Raw genomic sequence first — 23,851 nt, 5'->3', positions numbered from 1 at the left:
GTACAGCAAATGAAAGATAAACATCTTGTGAATCCAGCCAATATTTCAGATTTTTTTTAAAAGTGTTTTACAGCAAAAACACAATATAGCATTATATTAGCTTACCACAATAGCCAACCACACAACCGCATTCATTCACCGCAAAGGTAGCGATCGCAAAAAAACAGCAAAAGATATAAAATGATTCACTAACCTTGACAAACTTCATCAGATGACAGTCCTATAACATCATGTTACACAATACATATATGTTTTGTTCGAAAATGTGCATATTTAGCGGTACAAATCGTGGTTTTACAATGTGAATACGTAGTCAAAATGCACAAAATTATCCGGAGATGTTTTGGACAGTCACCTAATCTAATCAAATAACTCATCATAAACTTTACTAAAAAATACATGTTGTACAGCAAATGAAAGATACACTAGTTCTTAATGCAAGACGCAATTAACGTTCAATAAACTGATACAACTCGGTTGAAAAAAAATACTTTATGATGTTTTTATCACATCTATCAAATAAAATCAGAGCCGGAGATATCTAACGTGTATACCGAAAGCTTTTCAGAAGGCAATCTGGGGTTCCTTCTCGCGCCTTCGAAGACAATGAAATTTCCAGACACGTCATTCCAAAAGCTTTTGTTCGGCCTCAGATCAAGCTAGACACCCCATTCCACCTCTCACTGCCTTTTGACATCTAGTGGAAGGCGTATAAAGTGCATGTATACTAATAGATTTCAAGCAAAAGATTAGGGAGGGCCTGGAACAGAGCCTCGATTTCAGATTTTTCACTTCCTGTCAGGAAGTTTGCTGCAAAATGAGTTCTGTTTTACTCACAGATATAATTCAAACGGTTTTAGAAACTTGAGAGTGTTTTCTATCCAATAGTAATAATAATATGCATATTATACGAGCAAGAATAGAGTACGAGGCAGTTTAATTTGGGCATGATTTTTTACAAAGTGAAAATAGCGCCCCCCTATTGACAAAAGGTTAAACTGCAATAAACTTGTTGCTCGATAGATGGGTTAAAAACGGTTTACTTGTGTTTAGCCTCCACTACAACTCTGCAGAGGACAGAAATTGTGCAATAACATCACATACCCGTCAGTGTCTCCCGCTATCCAATAATAGTCTCCATAAAGTTCCCAGGCTCTGACCACCGTCACCACCAGTCTTCCCTGCGAGACATTCCTGAGGCAGCAGTTTGAGTCCAGATTAGAGTAACGATCCCCACAGGACAGTTCCCCGGTGCTGTCTGGGAGGGTGTTCTCCTTCAGGTAATCCTGGACAGCCTCCTTTGTATTTTGAACAAAATGTTAACATATTAATTGATATATAACATATAACCTAAGATCCAGATTTTAGGTTGTATTTCTGCATCCTGTGGCAAGAATCTCCAAGAAAGAACAGGTGTCCAGGATTCAACAGGTGTCACGATCGTAGTAGTGAGGAGACCAAAGTGCAGCGTGACGTGAAGACATATTTTTAATCCAAGATGACTAAACACGAAGAACACTAAACAAACTAACAAGATAACAAAATAACAAAACGAACGTGACTGCTATAAACAAAGAGTGCATACATGCAACTTCACAAAGACAATAACCCACAAACCAATTCTGGAAAATGGCAACCTAAATAGGATACCCAATCAGAGACAACGATAAACAGCTGTCTCTGATTGGGAACCAATCTAGGCCACCATAGGCCTACATAATGCCTAGACTACACACACACACCTAGACATACCAAAACCCTAGACAAGACAAAAACACACATACCACCCTCGTCACACCCTGACCTAACCAAAATAATAAAGAAAACAAAGAATACTAAGGTCAGGGCGTGACAGTACCCCCCCCCCCCCCCCCAAGGTGCGGACTACGGCCGCAAAAACTTGACTCTAAAGGGGAGGGTCCGGGTGGGCCTTCTTCACGGCGGCGGCTCGGGTGCAGGACGTGGACCCTCGCAGCGGGCCCCGGAATGAAAACCATCGTAGAGGGCGCCACTCGACGGAAGGGCGCCTCTGGACTGACGGGCGACTCTGGCAGCTCCGGACTGACGGGCGACTCCGGCAGCTCCGGACAGGAGGGCGACTCCGGAAGCTCCGGACAGGATGGCGACTCCGGCAGCTCCGGACAGGAGGGCGACTCCGGCAGCTCCGGACAGGAGGGCGACTCTGGCAGCTCCGGACAGGAGGGCGGCTCTGGCAGCTCCTGACTGACGGGCGGCTCTGGCAGATCAGGACAGACGGGCGGCTCTGGCAGCTCAGGACAGACGGCAGCTCAGGACAGACGGGCGGCTCTGGCAGCTCAGGACAGACGGGCGGCTCTGGCAGCTCAGGACAGACGGGCGGCTCTGGAAGGAGGACACGCACCTCAGGGCGAGGGCGGGGAGGAGGAACTGGGCATACTGGACCCTGGAGGCGCACTGTAGGCCTGGTGCACGGCGCCGGAACTGGTGGTACCGGGCTGGGGACACGCACCTCAGGGCGAGTGCGGGGAGGAGGAACAGGGCATACTGGACCCTGGAGGCGCACTGTAGGCCTGGTGCGTGGTGCCGGAACTGGTGGTACCGGGCTGGGGACACGCACCTCAGGGCGAGTGCGAGGAGGAGGAACAGGGCACACTGGACCCTGGAGGCGCACTGTAGGCCTGGTGCGTGGTGCCGGAACTGGTGGTACCGGGCTGGGGACACGCACCTCAGGGCGAGTGCGAGGAGGAGGAACAGGGCACACTTGACCCTGGAGGCGCACTGTAGGCCTGGTGCGTGGTGCCGGAACTGGTGGTACCGGGCTGGGGACACGCACCTCAGGGCGAGTGCGAGGAGGAGGAACAGGGCACAGGGCACATTTTCCACTCCCCTTTGTTTTTACACTGCTGCTACTCGCTGCTTATTATCAATGCATAGTCCCTTTACCCCTACCTACATGTACATATTACCTCGACTAACCTGTAATCCCCGCACATTGACTCGGTACCGGTACCCCCTGTATATAGCCTCCTTACTGTTATGTCATTTTCTTGTGTTACTTTTTGATAGATTTTTTTTACATGCATTTATTTAGTAAATAAACTATAAATATAGTAAATATATATTTATTGAACTGCTTTGTTGGTTAAGGACTTGTAAGTAAGCATTTCACCTGTTCTATTCGGCACATGTGACAAATAAAATTTGATTTTAATATCTTACCTAGTTATATAAGTTGGAAGTTTACATACACTTAGGTTGGAGTCATTAAAACTAGTTTTTCAACCACTCCACACATTTTTTGTTAACAAACTATAGTTTTGGCAAGTCGGTTAGGACATCTACTTTGTGCATGACACAAGTCATTTTTCCAACAATTGTTTTCAGACAGATTATTTCACTTATATTTTACTGTATCACAATTCCAGTGGGTCAGAAGTTTACATACACTAAGATGACTGTGCGTATAAACAGCTTGGAAAATTCCAGAAAATTATGTTATTGCTTTGGAAGCTTTTGTTAGGCTAATTGACATCATTTGAGTCAATTGGCGATGTACCTGTGGATGTATTTCAAGGCCTATCTTCAAACTCAGTGCCTATTTGCTTGACATCATGGGAAAATCAAAAGAAATCAGGCAAGACCTCAGAAAAAAAATTGTAGACCTCCACATGTCTGGTTCATCCTTGGGAGCAATTTCCAAATGCCTGAAGGTACCACGTTCATCTGTACAAACAATAGTACGCAAGTATAAACACCATGGGACCACGCAGCCGTCATACCGCTCAGGAAGGAGATGCGTTCTGTTTCCTAGAGATGAACGGACTTTGTTGTGAAAAGTGCAAATCAATCCCAGAAAAACAGCAATGGACCTTGTGAAGATGCTGGAGGAAACAGGTACAAAGTATCTATATCCACGGTAAAACGAGTCCTATATTGACATCACCTGAAAAGCCGCTCAGCAAGGAAGAAGCCAATGCTCCAAAACCATCATAAAAAAGCAAGACTACGGTTTGCAACTGCACATGTGGACAAAGATCGTACTTTTTGCAGAAATGTCCTCTGGTCTAATGAAACAAAAATAGAACTGTTTGGCCAAAATGACCATCGTTATGTTTGGAGGAAAAGGGGACGCTTGCAAGCCGAAGAACACCACGTCTGGGAGAAAAAGTGCGTAAACGGCCATACCGGATACCAAAAGCCCGGAGAGTGGCGGTCCAGCAGGAAGTGACGACAATGCTAGAGATGCGGGAACTGGAGGAGTCCCACAGTGAGTGGTCTAGCCCTATACTGCTGGTACCGAAACTGGTACCGCAATGACTTCCGGGGCCTGAATGAGGTCAGTAAGTTCGACGCCTACACCATGCCACTGGTGGATGAACTGATTGACCGCCTGGGTATGGCGAGATACGTCAGCGCGTTGGACCTGACGAAGGGGTACTAGCAGTTGCCGCTAGCAGCGGCCTCCCAGGAGAAGACGGCCTTCTACACCCCGGTGGGCCTATACCACTACCGGGTTCTTCCTTTCTGGCTCCGAGGGGGACCAGCGACCTTTCAGCAACTCATGGACCGCATCTTGCGGCCGCACAGTGAGTACGCGGCTGCCTATTTGGATGACATAATTGTGCACAGTGACAGTTAGGAGTCCCACCTTTGTAGGTTACAGGCAGTTGTAGATGCGCTAAGGGATGCAGGTCTGACCGCGAACCCCCACAAGTGCAAGCTGGGCTACACCGAGGTGGAGTACAGATCAGATCGGGAGATCGGGAGGGGAAATGTGAAGCCCCAAGAAAAAAGAAAATTGCTGCCGTTAGGGAATGGCCAGTCCCCCGAACCAAGGAGCAGGTGGAGTCATTCCTGGGGTTAGCAGGCTACTACAGTCAATTGGTACATAACTAAGGCACGACTACCCCAGATGGTGCGATGAACGGAGGACACAGAGGCGGCATTCCAGGCCCTGAAGGATGCCCTATGTTTGCACCAGGTACTCGTCACTCCGGACTTCTCAATAAACCTCCTGGTCCAGACAGACACGTCTGAGACAGGGGTAGGGGCCGTTTTGTCCCAAGAGCAGGAAGGCGAGGAGCACCCAATCATGTATGTCAGCAGGAAGCTCCTCCTGAGAGAGAAGTTGTACTCGATTGTTGAGAAGGAGTGCCTTGCCGTGAAGTGGGCACTGGACACCCTCGAGTATTAACTCCTCGGGAGGAAGTTCACTGTTCCTGTCCTTACAACGATTCTCTTTCTCCGTCATCCACAGGTCGGGGGCCCAGCACGGCAATGCGGATGTTGGAAAGTTGTGTTTGTGGACTAAAACCTCCCTGTCTCTGCGTTAATCTCTGCACGCTCATCCCAACACCCCGTGGTTTACCACACAGCCTGTAGGGAGGAGGTCGGTGACCTGGCATTGTGGTACCAGGACAACAACCTCTCCCTCAAGTTCAGCAAGACAAAAGTGCTGGTACCAAGTCAATGTGCGGGGGAACAGGTTGGTCAAGGTACATTGTTCATGTAGGTATGGGTAAAGTGACTGTGCATAGATAGACAGCAGGTAGCAGCAGTGTAAAAATAAATGGAGGTGGGAGGTCAATATAAATAGTCCATGGGGGGGGGTCAATGTAAATAGGCCATTTGATTAATTAACACACTTAACACACTGTGTTTATTATCATGTTGCCTAGTTACCCCTACCTATATGTACATTTCTACTTCAATCACCTCATGCACATTGACTCTGAACTAGCACCCCCTGTATATAGCCATGTTATCGTTACTCATTCCGTATTTATGCCTCAACCCCCAGGGGGTCCCAGGGGGCCCCGTCACAGGTATCACTTGAACACACATAAGACATGGCAAGATGTGTAGAATGGAAGGAAATCTGCTTTAAAACTGCAAAATGTTCTCTCTGCCAACAACAGATGTGAGCAGTTTGGGGTTGCATGGCTGGGGGTTTGTTACTACACCGAAAAATGACAATATCCAGCCAGACCTTTGCCACCTAGAAAAATGTGTGTGTCCAAACCTTATTATTTCACCCACCTGGTGTGCCAGGTCTAAATCAGTCCCTGATTAGAGGGCAAGAAAGAAAAAAAGCTGTGGAACTGGCTTCAAGGTCCAGTAATGAATTTGAGGGAAATATATCAACAACCAAAGGTTACCTTAACTCCCTGCTGGACAGCCGTGTTGGGTATGAGCAGGTGCAGAGGCGTTAGAAAATAGTAGATTACGTCCGGGAAGTTCTTCAAGGTTCTCATCCAACTACGGAACCCCACTGAGTCATTACGGTTGAGTGACAGCTCCCCCGGCCAACCGGAGCCTCCCACCACCCTAGTGTGGTGGCTGAGGAAGCTAGAGCTGTAGGAGGTCTTCGAGTCACGGTTGTCCAGAACTTTGGAGCACCTTTCGTCGCTAGAGGAAACTGATATCCCAATGTTCACCTGAAAGCCCCTGGACAAGCAGGATTCCACCTGAGAGAAGGAATACACAGCCATATATTCAGAGAGTTGTCTTTAAGGTTTCTTCCATAAAAGACTGTGATGCATTTGCTACGTGGGCAATATTAATCAATGGAATTTTCTGAATGTAACTGAACTTCTAGAAATAGTTACAAAAAATTTTGTGTTGTAGGTTTTCGCTCTAATCTAGTACACCTTATTCTAATAATTAGCTGGTTGATGAGCTGAATCAGGTTAGTTACAACTGGGGTTGGAGCGAAAACCTACAGGAGGATAGTTCTCAAAAAAACAGGGTTGCAGAAACCTGGATTAGATAGATGTAAACCTACAGGAGGGTTCAAGAGCCCTGCTCTAACAGTATACGGATCTGGTGGTACGTAATGGTTACAGATTGCTGTTTGAATTCCTGTAGCTTCCTTTAATGGAAAATGTCCTCTATTGCAGCAGGCATTGAGACTAAGTAAGTCACCTGGTTTGTAGAGAGGCCACTATGTGAGGCCTGACAGGTGTGTATTGCTGTGGTCATCGTCAGCCGGCCTCCCAGGTCAACTTGGCGGATGTAGTGAGTCCCATAGGTGTCTATGAGACGGCGGTACTGGGCCTTAGAAGTCTTAGATAATGAGCCCAGACGATCAATGTCCTTACGGAACTCATCACTGAGAGTAGGAGTGTTTGGCGTGCGTAAACTGGAACACAGGAATTAGCATATCAGATGTGAATTCAAATATGACACAGACGACCTTGATCTACAAATGGTTGACCCTTTCTCAGACTATAGCATACAGAAGCAATGGTCCTTTCAACATTTTGGTGGGTGTCGCGGTAACAGCAGGTCACATACAGAAAAACCACTTAAACTTGAATGTGTTACAAATCGGAACCCAAAAGATCAGATTCATTGTGTTTTTTGTTGTTGTTCCAGTTCACACATTGGGGAAAAGATCAGATATGTATCAGATATGCCCAGACATCAGAACTGAGGTGACTGTGTGAACAAAGCCTTTATGAAATGAAGACCCTTATGGAAAATTCACATGATTTCACACATGGGAAAATTCCACATTTTGCGCAACTTTTTTTTCAGATACAATTTCACATGTGAAATCATGTGAAACCGTGTGTTTTTGGAACACTTCAGATGTGGATTTTTACACATAACCTTTCACATGTGGATTCACATTTTCACGAGATGCCCTGTTCGTCACTATGAAACATTAAGAGATCATTTAACATAATGTTTTCAACTTACAAAAAAAATGAAAATATTCAGACCCCTTGACTTTTTCCATTTCCATTAGAACCTTATTCTAAAATTTATAAAATTGTTTTAAACACAATAGCCCATAATGACAAAGCAAAAACTGGTTTTTAGACATGTTTGCAAATGTATACAAAAACAACTGAAATATCACAGTTACATATATATTCAGACCCTTTATTCAGTACTTTGTTGAATCACCTTTGGCAGCGATTACAGCCTCGAGTCTTCTTGGGTATGATGCTACAAGCTTGGCACACCTGTATTTGGGGAGTTTCTCCCATTCTTCTCTGCAGATCTTCTCAAGCTCTGTCAGGTTGGATGGGGAGCGTCGATGCACAGCTATATTCAGGTCTTGCCAGAGATGTTTGATCGGGTTCAAGTCTGGGCTCTGGCTGGGCCACTCAATGGCATTTAGAGACTTTTCCTGAAGCCACTCCTTGGCTGTGTGCTTAGGGTCGTAGTCCTGTTGGAAGGTGACCTTCACCCCAAGTCTGAGGTCCTGGGCGCTCTAGAGCAGGTTTTCATCAAGGATTGCTCTGTACTTTGCTCCGTTCATCTTTCCCTCGATCCTGACTAGTCTCCAAGTCCCTGCCACTGAAAAACATCCCCACAGCATGATGCTGCCACCACCATGCTTCACCATAGGGATGGTGCCACGTTTCCTCCAGACGTGGCCAAAGAGTTCAATCTTGATTTCATCAGACCAGAGAATCTTGTTTCTCATGGTCTGAGAAAACTTAGGTTCCCTTTGTCAAACTCCAAACGGGCTGTCATGTGCCTTTTACTGAGGAGTGGCTTCGGTCTGGCCACTACCATAAAGGTCTGATTGTGGGAGTGCTGCAGAGATGGTTGTCCTTCTGGAAGTATCTCCCATCTCCGCAGAGGACCTCTGGAGCTCTGTCAGAGTGACCATTGGGTACTTGATCACCTCCCTGAACAAGGCTCTTCTCCCGCGATTGATCAGTTTAGACGGGTGGCCACCTCTAGGAAGAGTCTCGATGGTTCAAAACTTCTTCCATTTAAGAATGATAGAAGCCACTGTGTTCTTGGGGACCTTCAATGCTGCAGGAATTTTTTGGTTCCCTCCCCCAGATCTATGCCTCGACACAATCCTGTCTCAGAGCTCTACGGACAATTCGTTCGACCTCATGGCTTAGTTTTTGCTCTGACATACACTGTCAACTGTGGGACCTTATATAGACAGGTGTGTGCCTTTACAAATCATGTCCAATCAATTGCATTTACCACAGGTGGACTCCAATCAAGTTTTAGAAACATCTCAAGGATGATCAATGGAAACAGGATGCACCTGAGCTCAATTTAGAATATCATAGCAAAGGGTCTGAATACCTATGTAAATAAGGTTGTTATTTAATTGTTGATTTTATTTGCAAAAATATTCTAAAAACATGTTTTCACTTTGTCATTATGGGGTAGTATGTTTAAATAATTGAATCCATTTTAGCATAAGGATGTAACGTTAAAATATATGGAAACTTTCCAAATGCATATTTATTTGTATTTGACCTCATTGTGTTTATTTATATAGTAATTCTTATTCAACATGTCCTCACCTGGGATTTGAACTAACAACCTCTTGGTTCACGGCATTATGATCTTCCTACTGATTTTACCAGTATTCCTGCACTTCAAAGTACATCTCAGCTTTGTTAAAAATACACTCAAGAAAAACTATTATATTCAACAAATAAAATTAATATAAAATAAAATGTTATTGGTCACATACACATGGTTAGCAGATGTTATTGGTCACATGCACATGGTTAGTAGATGTTATTGGTCACATACACATGGTTAGTAGATGTTATTGGTCACATAAACATGGTTAGCAGATGTTATTGGTCACATACACATGGTTAGTAGATGTTATTGGTCACATACACATGGTTAGCAGATGTTATTGGTCACATACACATGGTTAGCAGATGTTATTGGTCACATACACATGGTTAGTAGATGTTATTGGTCACATACACATGGTTAGTAGATGTTATTGGTCACATACACATGGTTAGCAGATGTTATTGGTCACATACACACGGTTAGTAGATGTTATTGGTCACATACACATGGTTAGCAGATGTTATTGGTCACATACACATGGTTAGCAGATGTTATTGGTCACATACACATGGTTAGCAGATGTTATTGGTCACATACACATGGTTAGTAGATGTTAATGGTCACATACACATGGTTAGCAGATGTTAATGGTCACATACACATGGTTAGCAGATGTTAATGGTCACATACACATGGTTAGCAGATGTTAATGGTCACATACACACGGTTAGCAGATGTTAATGGTCACATACACACGGTTAGTAGATGTTAATGGTCACATACACACGGTTATCAGATGTTATTGGTCACATACACCCGGTTAGTAGATGTTAATGGTCACATACACACGGTTAGTAGATGTTAATGGTCACATACACACGGTTAGCAGATGTTAATGGTCACATACACACGGTTAGCAGATGTTATTGGTCACATACACATGGTTAGCAGATGTTAATGGTCACATACACATGGTTAGCAGATGTTAATGGTCACATACACATGGTTAGCAGATGTTAATGGTCACATACACATGGTTATCAGATGTTAATGGTCACATACACATGGTTAGCAGATGTTATTGGTCACATACACATGGTTATCAGATGTTATTGGTCACATACACATGGTTAGCAGATGTTATTGGTCACATACACATGGTTATCAGATGTTATTGGTCACATACACATGGTTATCAGATGTTATTGGTCACATACACATGGTTATCAGATGTTATTGGTCACATACACATGGTTATCAGATGTTATTGGTCACATACACATGGTTAGTAGATGTTATTGGTCACATACACATGGTTAGCAGATGTTAATGGTCACATACACATGGTTAGCAGATGTTATTGGTCACATACACATGGTTAGCAGATGTTAATGGTCACATACACATGGTTAGCAGATGTTAATGGTCACATACACACGGTTAGCAGATGTTAATGGTCACATACACACGGTTAGCAGATGTTAATGGTCACATACACACGGTTAGTAGATGTTATTGGTCACATACACATGGTTAGCAGATGTTAATGGTCACATACACATGGTTAGCAGATGTTAATGGTCACATACACATGGTTAGCAGATGTTAATGGTCACATACACATGGTTATCAGATGTTAATGGTCACATACACATGGTTAGCAGATGTTATTGGTCACATACACATGGTTATCAGATGTTATTGGTCACATACACATGGTTAGCAGATGTTATTGGTCACATACACATGGTTATCAGATGTTATTGGTCACATACACATGGTTATCAGATGTTATTGGTCACATACACATGGTTATCAGATGTTATTGGTCACATACACATGGTTATCAGATGTTATTGGTCACATACACATGGTTAGTAGATGTTATTGGTCACATACACATGGTTAGCAGATGTTATTGGTCACATACACATGGTTAGCAGATGTTATTGGTCACATACACATGGTTAGTAGATGTTAATGGTCACATACACATGGTTAGCAGATGTTAATGGTCACATACACATGGTTAGCAGATGTTAATGGTCACATACACATGGTTAGCAGATGTTAATGGTCACATACACACGGTTAGCAGATGTTAATGGTCACATACACACGGTTAGTAGATGTTAATGGTCACATACACACGGTTATCAGATGTTATTGGTCACATACACCCGGTTAGTAGATGTTAATGGTCACATACACACGGTTAGTAGATGTTAATGGTCACATACACACGGTTAGCAGATGTTAATGGTCACATACACACGGTTAGCAGATGTTAATGGTCACATACACACGGTTAGTAGATGTTATTGGTCACATACACATGGTTAGCAGATGTTATTGGTCACATACACATGGTTAGCAGATGTTAATGGTCACATACACATGGTTAGCAGATGTTAATGGTCACATACACACGGTTAGCAGATGTTAATGGTCACATACACACGGTTAGCAGATGTTAATGGTCACATACACACGGTTAGTAGATGTTATTGGTCACATACACATGGTTAGCAGATGTTAATGGTCACATACACATGGTTAGCAGATGTTAATGGTCACATACACATGGTTAGCAGATGTTAATGGTCACATACACATGGTTATCAGATGTTAATGGTCACATACACATGGTTAGCAGATGTTATTGGTCACATACACATGGTTATCAGATGTTATTGGTCACATACACATGGTTAGCAGATGTTATTGGTCACATACACATGGTTATCAGATGTTATTGGTCACATACACATGGTTATCAGATGTTATTGGTCACATACACATGGTTATCAGATGTTATTGGTCACATACACATGGTTATCAGATGTTATTGGTCACATACACATGGTTAGTAGATGTTATTGGTCACATACACATGGTTATCAGATGTTAATGGTCACATACAACTTCCGGCGCCGAAAAGAGATGGCTGCCTCGCTTCGTGTTCCTTGGAAAATATGCAGTATTTTGTTTTTTTACGTGTTATTTCTTACATCGGTACCCCGGGTAATCTTAGGTTTCATTACATACAGTCGGGAGGAACTACTGAATATACGATTAACGTCAACTCATCATCGTTCCTACCAGGAATATGACTTTCCCGAAACGGATCCAGTGTTTTGCCTTCCACACAATACAATGGATCTGATCCCAGCCGGCGACCCTGTGCGACGCCGAAAAAGGGGAAAACGTGGCGGTCTCGTGGTCAGGCTTCGGAGACGGGCACATCGCGCTCCACTCCCTAGCATACTACTCGCCAATGTCCAGTCTCTTGACAATAAGGTTGATGAAATCCGAGCACGGGTAGCATTCCAGAGAGACATCAGGGATTGCAACGTGCTCTGCTTCACGGAAACATGGCTAACTCAAGGGACGCTAACGGAGTCGGTGCAGCCAGCTGGTTTCTTCATGCATCGCGCCGACAGAAACAAACATCTTTCCGGTAAGAAGAGGGGCGGGGGGGTATGCCTTATGATTAACAAGAAGTGGTGTGATCATCATAACAACACACAAGAACTCAAGTCGTTCTGTTCACCTGATCTAGAACTCCTCACAATCAAATGTCGACCGCATTATCTACCAAGGGAATTCTCGTCAATCATAATCACAGCCGTATACATTCCCCCCCAAGCAGACACATCGATGGCCCTGAACGAACTTTATCTGACTCTTTGTAAACTGGAAACCACACACCCTGAGGCTGCATTCATCGTAGCTGGGGATTTTAACAAGGCTAATCTAAAAACAAAACTCCCTAAATTCTATCAGCATATCGATTGTGCTACCAGGGCTGGAAAAACACTAGACCATTGTTATACTAATTTCCGCGACGCTTATAAGGCCCTCCCCCGCCCCCCTTTCGGAAAAGCTGACCACGACTCCATTTTGTTGATTCCAGCCTACAAACAAAAACTCAAACAACAAGCTCCCGCGCTCAGGTCTGTTCAACGCTGGTCCGACCAATCTGAATCCACGCTTCAAGACTGCTTCGATCACGCGGATTGGAATATGTTCCGCATCGCGTCCAACAACAATATTGACGAATATGCTGATTCGGTGAGCGAGTTCATTAGGAAGTGCATTGACGATGTCGTACCCACAGCAACGATAAAAACATTCCCAAACCAGAAACCGTGGATTGACGGCAGCATTCGCGTGAAACTGAAAGCGCGAACCACTGCTTTTAACCAGGGCAAGGTGACCGGAAGCATGACCGAATACAAACAGTGTAGCTATTCTCTCCGCAAGGCAATCAAACAGGCTAAGTCTCAGTACAGAGACAAAATCGAGTCGAAATTCAACAGCTCAGACACAAGAGGTATGTGGCAGGGTCTACAGTCAATCACGGATTACAAAAAGAAAACCAGCCCCGTCGAGGACCAGGATGTCTTGCTCCCAGACAGGCTAAACAACTTTTTTGCCCGCTTTGAGGACAATACAGTGCCACTGACACGGCCCCCTACCAAAACCTGCGGGCTCTCCTTCACTGCAGCCGAGGTGAGTAAAACATTTAAACGTGTTAACCCTCGCAAGGCTGCAGGCCCAGACGGCATTCCCAGCCGCGTCCTCAGAGCATGCGCAGACCAGCTGGCTGGTGTGTTTACGGACATATTCAATCAATCCTTATCCCAGTCTGCTGTTCCCACATGCTTCAAGAGGGCCACCATTGTTCCTGTTCCCAAGAAAGCTAAGGTAACTGAGCTAAACGACTTCCGCCCCGTAGCACTCACTTCCGTCATCATGAAGTGCTTTGAGAGACTAGTCAAGGACCATATCACCTCCACCCTACCGGACACCCTAGACCCACTCCAATTTGCTTACCGACCCAATAGGTCCACAGACGACGCAATCGCAACCACACTGCACACTGCCCTAACCCATCTGGACAAGAGGAATACCCATGTGAGAATGCTGTTCATCGATTACAGCTCAGCATTTAACACCATAGTACCCTCCAAACTCGTCATCAAGCTCGAGACCCTGGGTCTCGACCCCGCCCTGTGCAACTGGGTCCTGGACTTCCTGACGGGCCGCCCCCAGGTGGTGAGGGTAGGTAACAACATCTCCACCCCGCTGATCCTCAACACTGGGGCCCCACAAGGGTGCGTTCTGAGCCCTCTCCTGTACTCCCTGTTCACCCACGACTGCGTGGCCATGCACGCCTCCAACTCAATCATCAAGTTTGCGGATGACACTACAGTGGTAGGCTTGATCACCAACAACGACGAGACGGCCTACAGGGAGGAGGTGAGGGCCCTCGGAGTGTGGTGTCAGGAAAATAACCTCATACTCAACGTCAACAAAACAAAGGAGATGATTGTGGACTTCAGGAAACAGCAGAGGGAGCACCCCCCTATCCACATCGACGGGTCAGTAGTGGAGAAGGTGGAAAGTTTTAAGTTCCTCGGTGTACACATCACGGACAAACTGAATTGGTCCACCCACACAGACAGCGTTGTGAAGAAGGCGCAGCAGCGCCTCTTCAACCTCAGGAGGCTGAAGAAATTCGGCTTGTCACCAAAAGCACTCACAAACTTCTACAGATGCACAATCGAGAGCATCCTGTCGGGCTGTATCACCGCCTGGTACGGCAACTGCTCCGCCCACAACCGTAAGGCTCTCCAGAGGGTAGTGAGGTCTGCAGAACGCATCACCAGGGGCAAACTACCTGCCCTCCAGGACACCTACACCACCCGATGTCACAGGAAGGCCATAAAGATCATCAAGGACAACAACCACCCAAGCCACTGCCTGTTCACCCCGCTATCATCCAGAAGGCGAGGTCAGTACAGGTGCATCAAAGCAGGGACCGAGAGACTGAAAAACAGCTTCTATCTCAAGGCCATCAGACTGTTAAACAGCCACCACTAACATTTAGCGGCCGCTGCCAACATACTGACTCAACTCCAGCCACTTTAAAAATGGGAATTGATGGAAATTATGTAAAAATGTACCACTAGCCACTTTAAGCAATGCCACTTAATACAATGTTTACATACCCTACATTACCCATCTCATATGTATATATACTGTACTCTATATCATCTACTGCATCTTGCCATCTTTATGCAATACATGTACCACTAGCCACTTTAAACTATGCCACTTTATGTTTACATACCCTACAGTACTCATCTCATACGTATATACCGTACTCTATACCATCTACTGCATCTGCCATGCCGTTCTGTACCACCACTCATTCATATATCTTTATGTCCATATTCTTTATCCCTTTACACTTGTGTGTGTGTGTAAGGTAGTAGTGTGGAATTGTTAGGTTAGATTACTGTTGGTTATTACTGCATTGTCGGAACTAGAAGCACAAGCATTTCGCTACACTCGCATTAACATCTGCTAACCATGTGTATGTGACTAATAAAAATTTGATTTGATTTGACATACACATGGTTAGTAGATGTTATTGGTCACATACACATGGTTATCAGATGTTATTGGTCACATACACATGGTTATCAGATGTTATTGGTCACATACACATGGTTATCAGATGTTAATGGTCACATACACATGGTTATCAGATGTTATTGGTCACATACACATGGTTATCAGATGTTATTGGTCACATACACATGGTTAGCAGATGTTATTGGTCACATACACATGGTTAGCAGATGTTATTGGTCACATACACATGGTTAGCAGATGTTAATGGTCACATACACATGGTTATCAGATGTTATTGGTCACATACACATGGTTATCAGATGTTATTGGTCACATACACATGGTTATCAGATGTTATTGGTCACATACACATGGTTCGCAGATGTTATTGGTCACATACACATGGTTATCAGATGTTATTGGTCACATACACATGGTTATCAGATGTTAACCTCTACCGGCCCCCCCTCCCGGATCCGGGATCCTCCTCATCAGAAACTCATCAGAAACGCTGACTAGCATAGCCTAGCCTAGCGCCACAGGGAATATCATATAATATAAAGTCCAATACAGCAAATGAAAGATAAACATCTTGTGAATCCAGCCAACATGTCCGATTTTTTTAATGTTTTACTTCGAAAACACAACATATATTTATGTTAGCTCACCACAATAGCCCAAAACACAACGCCATTTTTTCACCGCAAAGAAAGCTTTCACAAAACCCACAAATAGAGATAAAAATAATCACTAACCTTTGAACAACTTCATCAGATGACAGTCTTATAACATCATGTTATACAATACATTTATGTTTTGTTCGAAAATGTGCATATTTATAGCTACAAAACCTGGTTTTACATTGTGAACATGGCGCCAAAATGCTCCAAATTGTCCGGAGAAATTTTTGAGAGTCACGTAATCTAACAGAAAAACTCATCATAAACTTTGCTGAAAAATACATGTTGGACATATAATTAAAGATACACTGTTTCTTAATGCAACCACTGTGTTAGATTTTTTTTAAATAACTTTAGTAAAAAGCACAGCATACAATAATCTGAGACAGCGCTCAGCCATTCTCCGCCATGTTGGAGTCAACATATTCAACAAAAATACCAAATAACATCATAAATATTCTCTTACCTTTGATGATCTTTCATCAGAATGCAGTGCAAGGAGTCCAAGTTCCACAATAAATCGTTGTTTTGTTTTAGAATGTCCATTTCTTCTGTCGAATTAGCAACTTTGGCTAGCATAGTGGAGCTCACGTGTCCATGAAGATTTTACGCATGAACGAAAAATTTTAAAAGTCATAACAATAGTCGAATAAACTGGTCAAACTCAGTTGATAATCCATCTTTAGGATGTTTTTCAGAAATCAATCCAATAACGTCCCAGACGGAGCATTTCTTCGTGTCTACCTAACGCATTGCAGAAAACGATGTGACAAACCCTAGTGCGTAGCCAGGTACTGCCAATATGGCTGACCTGTCACTCCAAAAGCTCTCATTCGGTCCCACATCAGGCTAGACACCTCATTCAACGTTCTACTGCCTGTTGACATCTAGTGGAAGGTGTATGAAGTGCATACATATCCATGAATACAAGGCAATTGAATAGGCGAAGCCTGTCACAGAGACCCATTTCAGAATTTTCACTTCCTGTTTGGAAGTTTGCCGGCCAAATGAGTTCTGTTTTACTCACAGATATAATTCAAACAGTTTTAGAAACTTCAGAGTGTTTTCTATCCAACAGTAATAATAATATGCATATCATATGATCTAGAACAGAGTACGAGGCCGTTTAATTTGGGCACTATTTTTTCCCAAAGTGGAAATGGCGGAATTATGAAATTCCCGTGACAGTTATCACTGCACTTAGACCTGTATGGGCTAAGAGAGATTCAAGCCTGTGGTTAAGCATCTATTAAAACATGCACCACTTAGCCCAGGGCTAGCTGGTCCTGTTCCATAGCAGGGTTAGCACTGCCTTTTCAGAGCAAGCCAATCACTTCCTCCAACCTAAAACAATCGTTCCACAACATTCTGGAAAATGATCTTATATTCTCAGCACAGTAAATTCTCAGGTTTTTTTCCAGGGAAGCAAGGATGTTTTTTGGGGATGTTCTAGGAACATTTTGTCATGGTTCCCTGGAGGTACTGTCTAATTCCTGGTTTGTTCCAGGGATGTCCCCGAGGACGTTTTTAGGACGTCCTTGGGATGCTGTTGAATGGTCCCTTGGATGTTTTTGCCTAGCTAAAATGTTGTCATTTTTACATTTTGCATCCCCATGTTGTAAAAAATAAAATCACATGGGATCATGTTGTTTTCACATTTTGTTTCGTTTTTTTGTGTCACATGTTACAACATTTCACATGTGATCTTATGTGATATCTGTAAGGGAAGCGCTATAAAAGTTGAGCAAATCATTATTGTTATTATTACCTGTAGTGACGGCAGCGGAGATTCTGTGAGAAGAAAGAGTGGCGGTCCTCTTTGGTCTTGGTTGTGGCAAAGATGGCTACATCAGACTGGGATCCCATCTCTATGCTAGCGCCCACATCCTTCTCCACACTCACCGGTCCCACAGGTACGCTTACAGACACCTTCGCCTCATTACTCAAACCTTCTTTCCATGTTGTAGAGATCTCGTTAGTAGTGGACTGTGCCAGGTTACTGGAGGAGAGAAAAGGAGAGGACAGGTGAGGAGAGGAGAGGAGAGGAGAGGTGAGGAGAGCAGAGAAGAGGTGAGGAGAGGAGAGATGTTTACTGTCCAATTTCCATCAAGTAAACAGAAACCATCCTACTCACCTGACAGAGGCATGAGAGCGGCTGGAGATATCCTCAGTACAGTGGCTGTAGGGCCTCCAGTCTACAACAGACAGGGGTATTCTCTGCAGCTTGTCCCCCTGTAGGGGGTTACTACACAGTGTACAGGTATTACTGGGGGACAGGTAGGTCTTCAGGTCTATCAGGTAGGCCCCTTTACGTTTCAGGGTCACAACATCGAAACCCTCCCCTGCCAGGTTGTGACCGGGAACAAAGGGTGCGGAGTCACACTCGGATTGGCTGGCAGTACGACAGGTGAGGGAGGAGTCCAGTTGAGAAAGGAGAAGGAGGAGAGGAAGGGAGAAGAGGGGAGGGGCTGGGAAGGTCATGACTGAACTAAAGGGAGGGAGGCGAGGCAGAAGAGAGAGAGAGAGAGAAAGGGGGAGAGCGAGTATGAGAGGAGTGGGGAAGAAAATGGCAGAGACAAATGGGATGAGACAAAGTGAGAGGTGTGGGGAGAGAGAAGGAGAAAGAGACTGTTTAAACTCCATGATGTGAAACACTTTGTAACTTGAAATGAAACCACTATATACAGTGCATTCGGAAAGTAATCAGACCCCTTGACTTTTCCACATTTTGTTACGTTACAGCCTCTTTCCAAAATTGATTAAATAAAAACATTCTCACCAATACCCTGTAATGACAAAGCAGCCCTTGCTCCTACATCGCTGGCATCAGTGTACAAAGCAAATGGACGACGGAAATCCGGAGCAGCTAGCACCGGTGCAAAGACAAAAAGGGTTCCAGCAAACCGAAAGGGAGATGAAGGATGTCCCAGAGGAAAAGGTAGAAGGTAGGAAAAGTCATGAGGAGTGACAAATGCAGGCAATTATTTGGCACACTCAGAGAGACCTGCAAATATCCCTTCTGCATATTGAACTTGCTAGCGTACTTAGCAGCACCAACGCAGTCCACACAATCATCGACCCTGGGCAAAGGGTACGAGTCCGACTTAGTAATGGCATTGAGTTTCCAAAAATCGGAACAGAACCAGAGACCCATCCTCCATAGGTGCTAATATAACGCTAAGGTGCTGCAACAGATTTGTTTTCATGTTCTAATATACAGGGTGAACTCCACGGACTGTTGCCATGTTGTACAATGCCGTGCTCAAGCATGAACTCATCCTCACTGCGTAGTTTCTCTCTCTTTTCAGGATTCACTCAATAGGCATGTTGTTTGGTTTGGGCAGAGTCCCCAACGTCAACGTCTAAGTTGATAATCTGAGAATGAACCCTGATATTCTAAAAGCAGTGCAACAATGTTGCCTTTTTCCTCTGGAGGAAGGTGTGCCAAAAATACATCAAGGTTTTCCAGAATCTCTGAGTTGCTCAGCTGTCCAACAGGTAAAGGGTCTTTCCTTATACTCTGAAATGAGTACTGGGCTTTTCTATTGTTCTCAAGGAAGACTATAGTCAATGGTGACGGTAGTGGCCAGACGCAGAAGATCATTACCGGTTTCCACCAATTTCTCCGCCCGATCATATCTCGTGAAGTATGGTTTCAACGTGTTGACATGACACAGACAGATTTTTTTTCTGCACTCCGGTGTGGCAATGACGTAATCCAGATTGCCATTTTTTTTCTATTATAGGTAAGGGCCAGAAAAACGTGTTTGCAACAATGACCCCAGAATGAACAACAAAACGAGGACTTGGTCCCCCACACCAAAAGTGCAGCTTTCGGACCTCATACCAAACTTTCATTTTCATTTGCGCCAGTTCACCAGATTCTCACTGGTCAACTCACAGGCGTGGTGTAATCTGTATCAAAAAACACTAAGGTGCTCCAACAGATTTGTTTTCGTTGTTCAAGGTATTGTCCTGCAACAACCTCTCTCTCATCAAGCTCAAAGGACCTCTGACAGGATGTCCAGACATGAGCTTTCCGACTAAAACCGAGAGATTCCTGAACAACCTCCCACACTGCAAACAGCACAAGAGGGACCCCTTCATTCCAGTCTTTCTCAAACTCAAAGCAGTAAGCTCTCAACGTAGAATTCAAAATCTGATGAAATCTCTCAAAAGCACCTTGAGACTTTGGGTGGTAGGCACTAGAGGGGAAATGGGTAACACTGTAACAGAAATTCAGACTTCAGCAGAAGGAAAGGGAAAGAGAACGTGCATGCCTTTGACATTAAATTCAAAACTTGGTCTGATTGCTTGGTCTGATTGCACTACCTAAAGATTGAACATAATTTCACCAGGAGCTTAACAGGAGCTTAACAATACTGAGAGATTTCACCAGGACCTTAACAATACTGAGAGATTTCACCAGGACCTTAAATATACTGGGAGCCATGATTTTCCTCAGTGCTATAGCCTCAGGCAAACAAGTGGCAGTCACATGATGGTTAAGACAAACTAGTTACCAATCTTTGCTTTGGGCAAAGGATCAACACAGTCCAACAGAACCTTGCTGAAAGGTTAGTCAAAAGCAGGAAATAGGCTGCAAAGTGGCAACCAGACAGCTTGGTTCGTTTTACCCATCAGTTTGCAAACGTGACAGGATTTACAGTAAACCACAACATCCTGTTTCAGAACAGGCCAGAAAAAGTTACACAAGGTATGGTCATACGTCTAGTTAATCCTAACATGGCCTGCCATACTACCATCATGAGCTAACCTCAGGATCTCTTGTCGAAGTGTAACTGTAATGACAAACTCACTCACCTTTGGTGTTTTGAAAGGAGTGGTCAACTCAGGGGGTTGACCGAAACAGGATCACACATAAACGTCTCAGACGGATCGAACATAGTGGGATCGCCACTGACATCCTCCTCAACACTAGACTTTCTCCCTGCAACTTTCTTAGACATTGCAAGTATAACGCATGGAACTGTCTAAGGTACATTTCTGATAACCCATCAGTTTCCTCTACTCTGGATTTCTTACAAATGACAGGATTTGGCACGACCTTCCCTCCAGCCAAATAATTTCCCAAAATGAATGACACCTCCTTCACTGGTAGGTTTGGGGGTGTGGATAATTACTGAGTGCTTTGTTTGAGAAGGTCGTTTTAGGTGAGAAACCCCTTGATGGAAGCATTTCTTGAACTCCTCAAGGGTCTTTAAATCCTCAAGGTCTTTAATACCTGAACTCTGGTCAAGAGATAAAGCGGTATACATTTCCTGAGCTTTTCCCACAAGAACACTTTAGAAGAACAGTGACCAAATATCTCGTTACCGTTTTAGGGATGTGGCCACTCAAACAGAGTAAGATACACGTCCACCTCCTTTTCGTTGAAAGGCGGTACAAGTCGTCTGTTCCGACCAAGATCAAACTCTGTTGAGGGTACAGGATGGCCTGACTTGATTCAGAGTACTTCCAGATCTATCTCCCTTCGTCGCGCTTCCAGCTCCATCTCTTTTAACTGAATGGGATAAACACATTCGTCTTGTTCTAGTCTGGCTGCACGTTCTCTTTCCCTTTCCTTCTGCTGAAGTCTGAATTTCTGTTGCTCCAATCTCTCCTCACGTTCTCTTTCATTGTGCTGAAGTTTTTATTTCTGTTGCTCAAATCATATCAAGTCAAGTCCCATTTTATTGGTCACATACACGTGGTTAGCAGATGTTAATGCTAGTGTAGCGAAATGTTTGTTCTTCAAGCTCCGACAGTGCAGTAATATCTAACAAGTAATCTAACAATTTCACAAAAACTACCTTATACACACAATGTAAGGGGATGGAATAAGAATATGTACATATATATATATTATTGAATACACAGTGGGATATGGATCAAGTTGCACTTCCTAGGGCTTCCACTAGATGTCAACCGTCTATACAAACTTGAATGAGGCTTCTACTGTGTTGTGGGACTGAATAAGAGGGGAATGAGTCAGGCTACAGGCAGAGAGCCATTTCCCGGTCACGCGCTTTATATTTTCCTGCGTTCCGTTCCTCCTCAAGACACAAAGGAATTCTCCTGTTGGAACTTTATTGAAGATTTATGATGAAAACATCCTAATGATTGATTCTGTACTGAGTTTGAAATGTTTCTTCGACCTGTAATATAACTTTCTGAAGTTTTTGTCCGAAGAAATGGTCGACCAGCACCAGCGTTTGGATAGGTGTACCAAACGCGCTAACAAAAGTAGCTAATTGGACATAAATAATGGACATTATCGGAACAAATCAAGCATTTATTGTGGACCTGGGATTCCTGGGAGTGCATTCTGATGAAGATCATCAAAGGTAAGGGAATATTTATCATGTAATTTCTGGTTTATGTTGACTCCAAAATGGCGGCTAATTGTATTATATTTCTAAACTCCGTCTCAGATTATTGCATGGTTTGCTTTTTCCGTAAAGTTTTTTTTAAATCTGACACAGCGTTTTCATTAAGGAGAGGTATATCTATAATTCCATGTGTATAACTTGTATTATCATCTACATTTATGATGAGTATTTCTGTTGAAAACGATGTGGCTAAGCAAAATCACTGGATGTTTTTGGAACTAGTGAATGTAACGCGCCAATGTAAACTCAGATATTTTGATATAAATATGAACTTCATCAAACAAAACATACATGTATTGTGTAATATGAGGTCCTATGAGTGTCATCTGATGAAGATCATCAAAGGTTAGTGAGTAACTGTCAAAGGTTAGTGATCTCTATTTGTACTTTTTGTGACTCCTCTCTTTGGCTGGAAAAATGGCTGTGTTTATTCTGTGGCTTGGTGGTGACCTAACATAATCATTTGTGGTGCTTTCACTGAAAAGCATATTTGAAATCGGACACTGTGGTGGGATTAACAACAAGATTACCTTTAAAACGTTATAAGATACATGTATGTTTGAGGAATTTTAGTTATGAGATTTCTGTTGTTTTGAATTTGGCGCCCTGCACTTTCACTGGCTGTTGGCATATCGATCCCGTTAACGGGATTGCAGTCAAAATAAGTTTTAAACAGTCTGATGGCCTTTAGAAAGAAGCTGTCTTTCAGTTTCTCGGTCCCAGCTTTGATGCACCTGTACTGACCTCGCCTTCTGGATGACAGCGGGGTCTTTTAGGCCTTCCTGTGACATCGGGTGCTGTCCTGGAGGGCCCCCGGAGATGCGTTGTGCGGTGCAGTTGCCGTACCAGGAGGTGATACAGCCCGACAGGATGCTCTCGATTGTGCATCTGTAGAAGTTTGTGAGGGTTTTAGATGACAAGAAAAATTTATTCAGCCTCCTGAGGTTGAAGAGGCGCTGTTGCTCCTTCTTCACCATGCTGTCTGTGTGGGTGGACCATTTCAGTTTGTCTGTGATGTGTACGCTGAGGAACTTAAAACTTTCCACCTTCTCCACTACTGTGCCGTCAATCTGG

General features: G+C 44.0%; 1 protein-coding gene across 1 annotated transcript in view; it reads right to left on the bottom strand.

The window, feature by feature from the left end:
- The window catches only part of LOC139541891 (perforin-1-like), a 45,839-nt gene that overhangs the window by 6,197 nt on the left and 15,791 nt on the right, over nucleotides 1-23,851 (bottom strand). The window contains exons 2-6 of the mRNA XM_071346777.1: nucleotides 18,520-18,873; nucleotides 18,154-18,384; nucleotides 6,904-7,120; nucleotides 6,138-6,446; nucleotides 1,105-1,298 (exon numbers count right to left, since the gene is read on the bottom strand). Of these exons, the coding sequence (XP_071202878.1) occupies nucleotides 1,105-1,298; nucleotides 6,138-6,446; nucleotides 6,904-7,120; nucleotides 18,154-18,384; nucleotides 18,520-18,866 (1,298 nt within the window). The 5' untranslated portion in view covers nucleotides 18,867-18,873. The remainder of the gene's footprint in view (nucleotides 1-1,104; nucleotides 1,299-6,137; nucleotides 6,447-6,903; nucleotides 7,121-18,153; nucleotides 18,385-18,519; nucleotides 18,874-23,851) is intronic.

Source organism: Salvelinus alpinus, chromosome 2 (genome assembly GCF_045679555.1).
Source record: "Salvelinus alpinus chromosome 2, SLU_Salpinus.1, whole genome shotgun sequence".
Lineage (NCBI taxonomy): Eukaryota > Metazoa > Chordata > Actinopteri > Salmoniformes > Salmonidae > Salvelinus > Salvelinus alpinus.
Note: the sequence above shows the minus strand (reverse complement) of the source record. Positions and strands in the feature narration are given on the sequence as shown.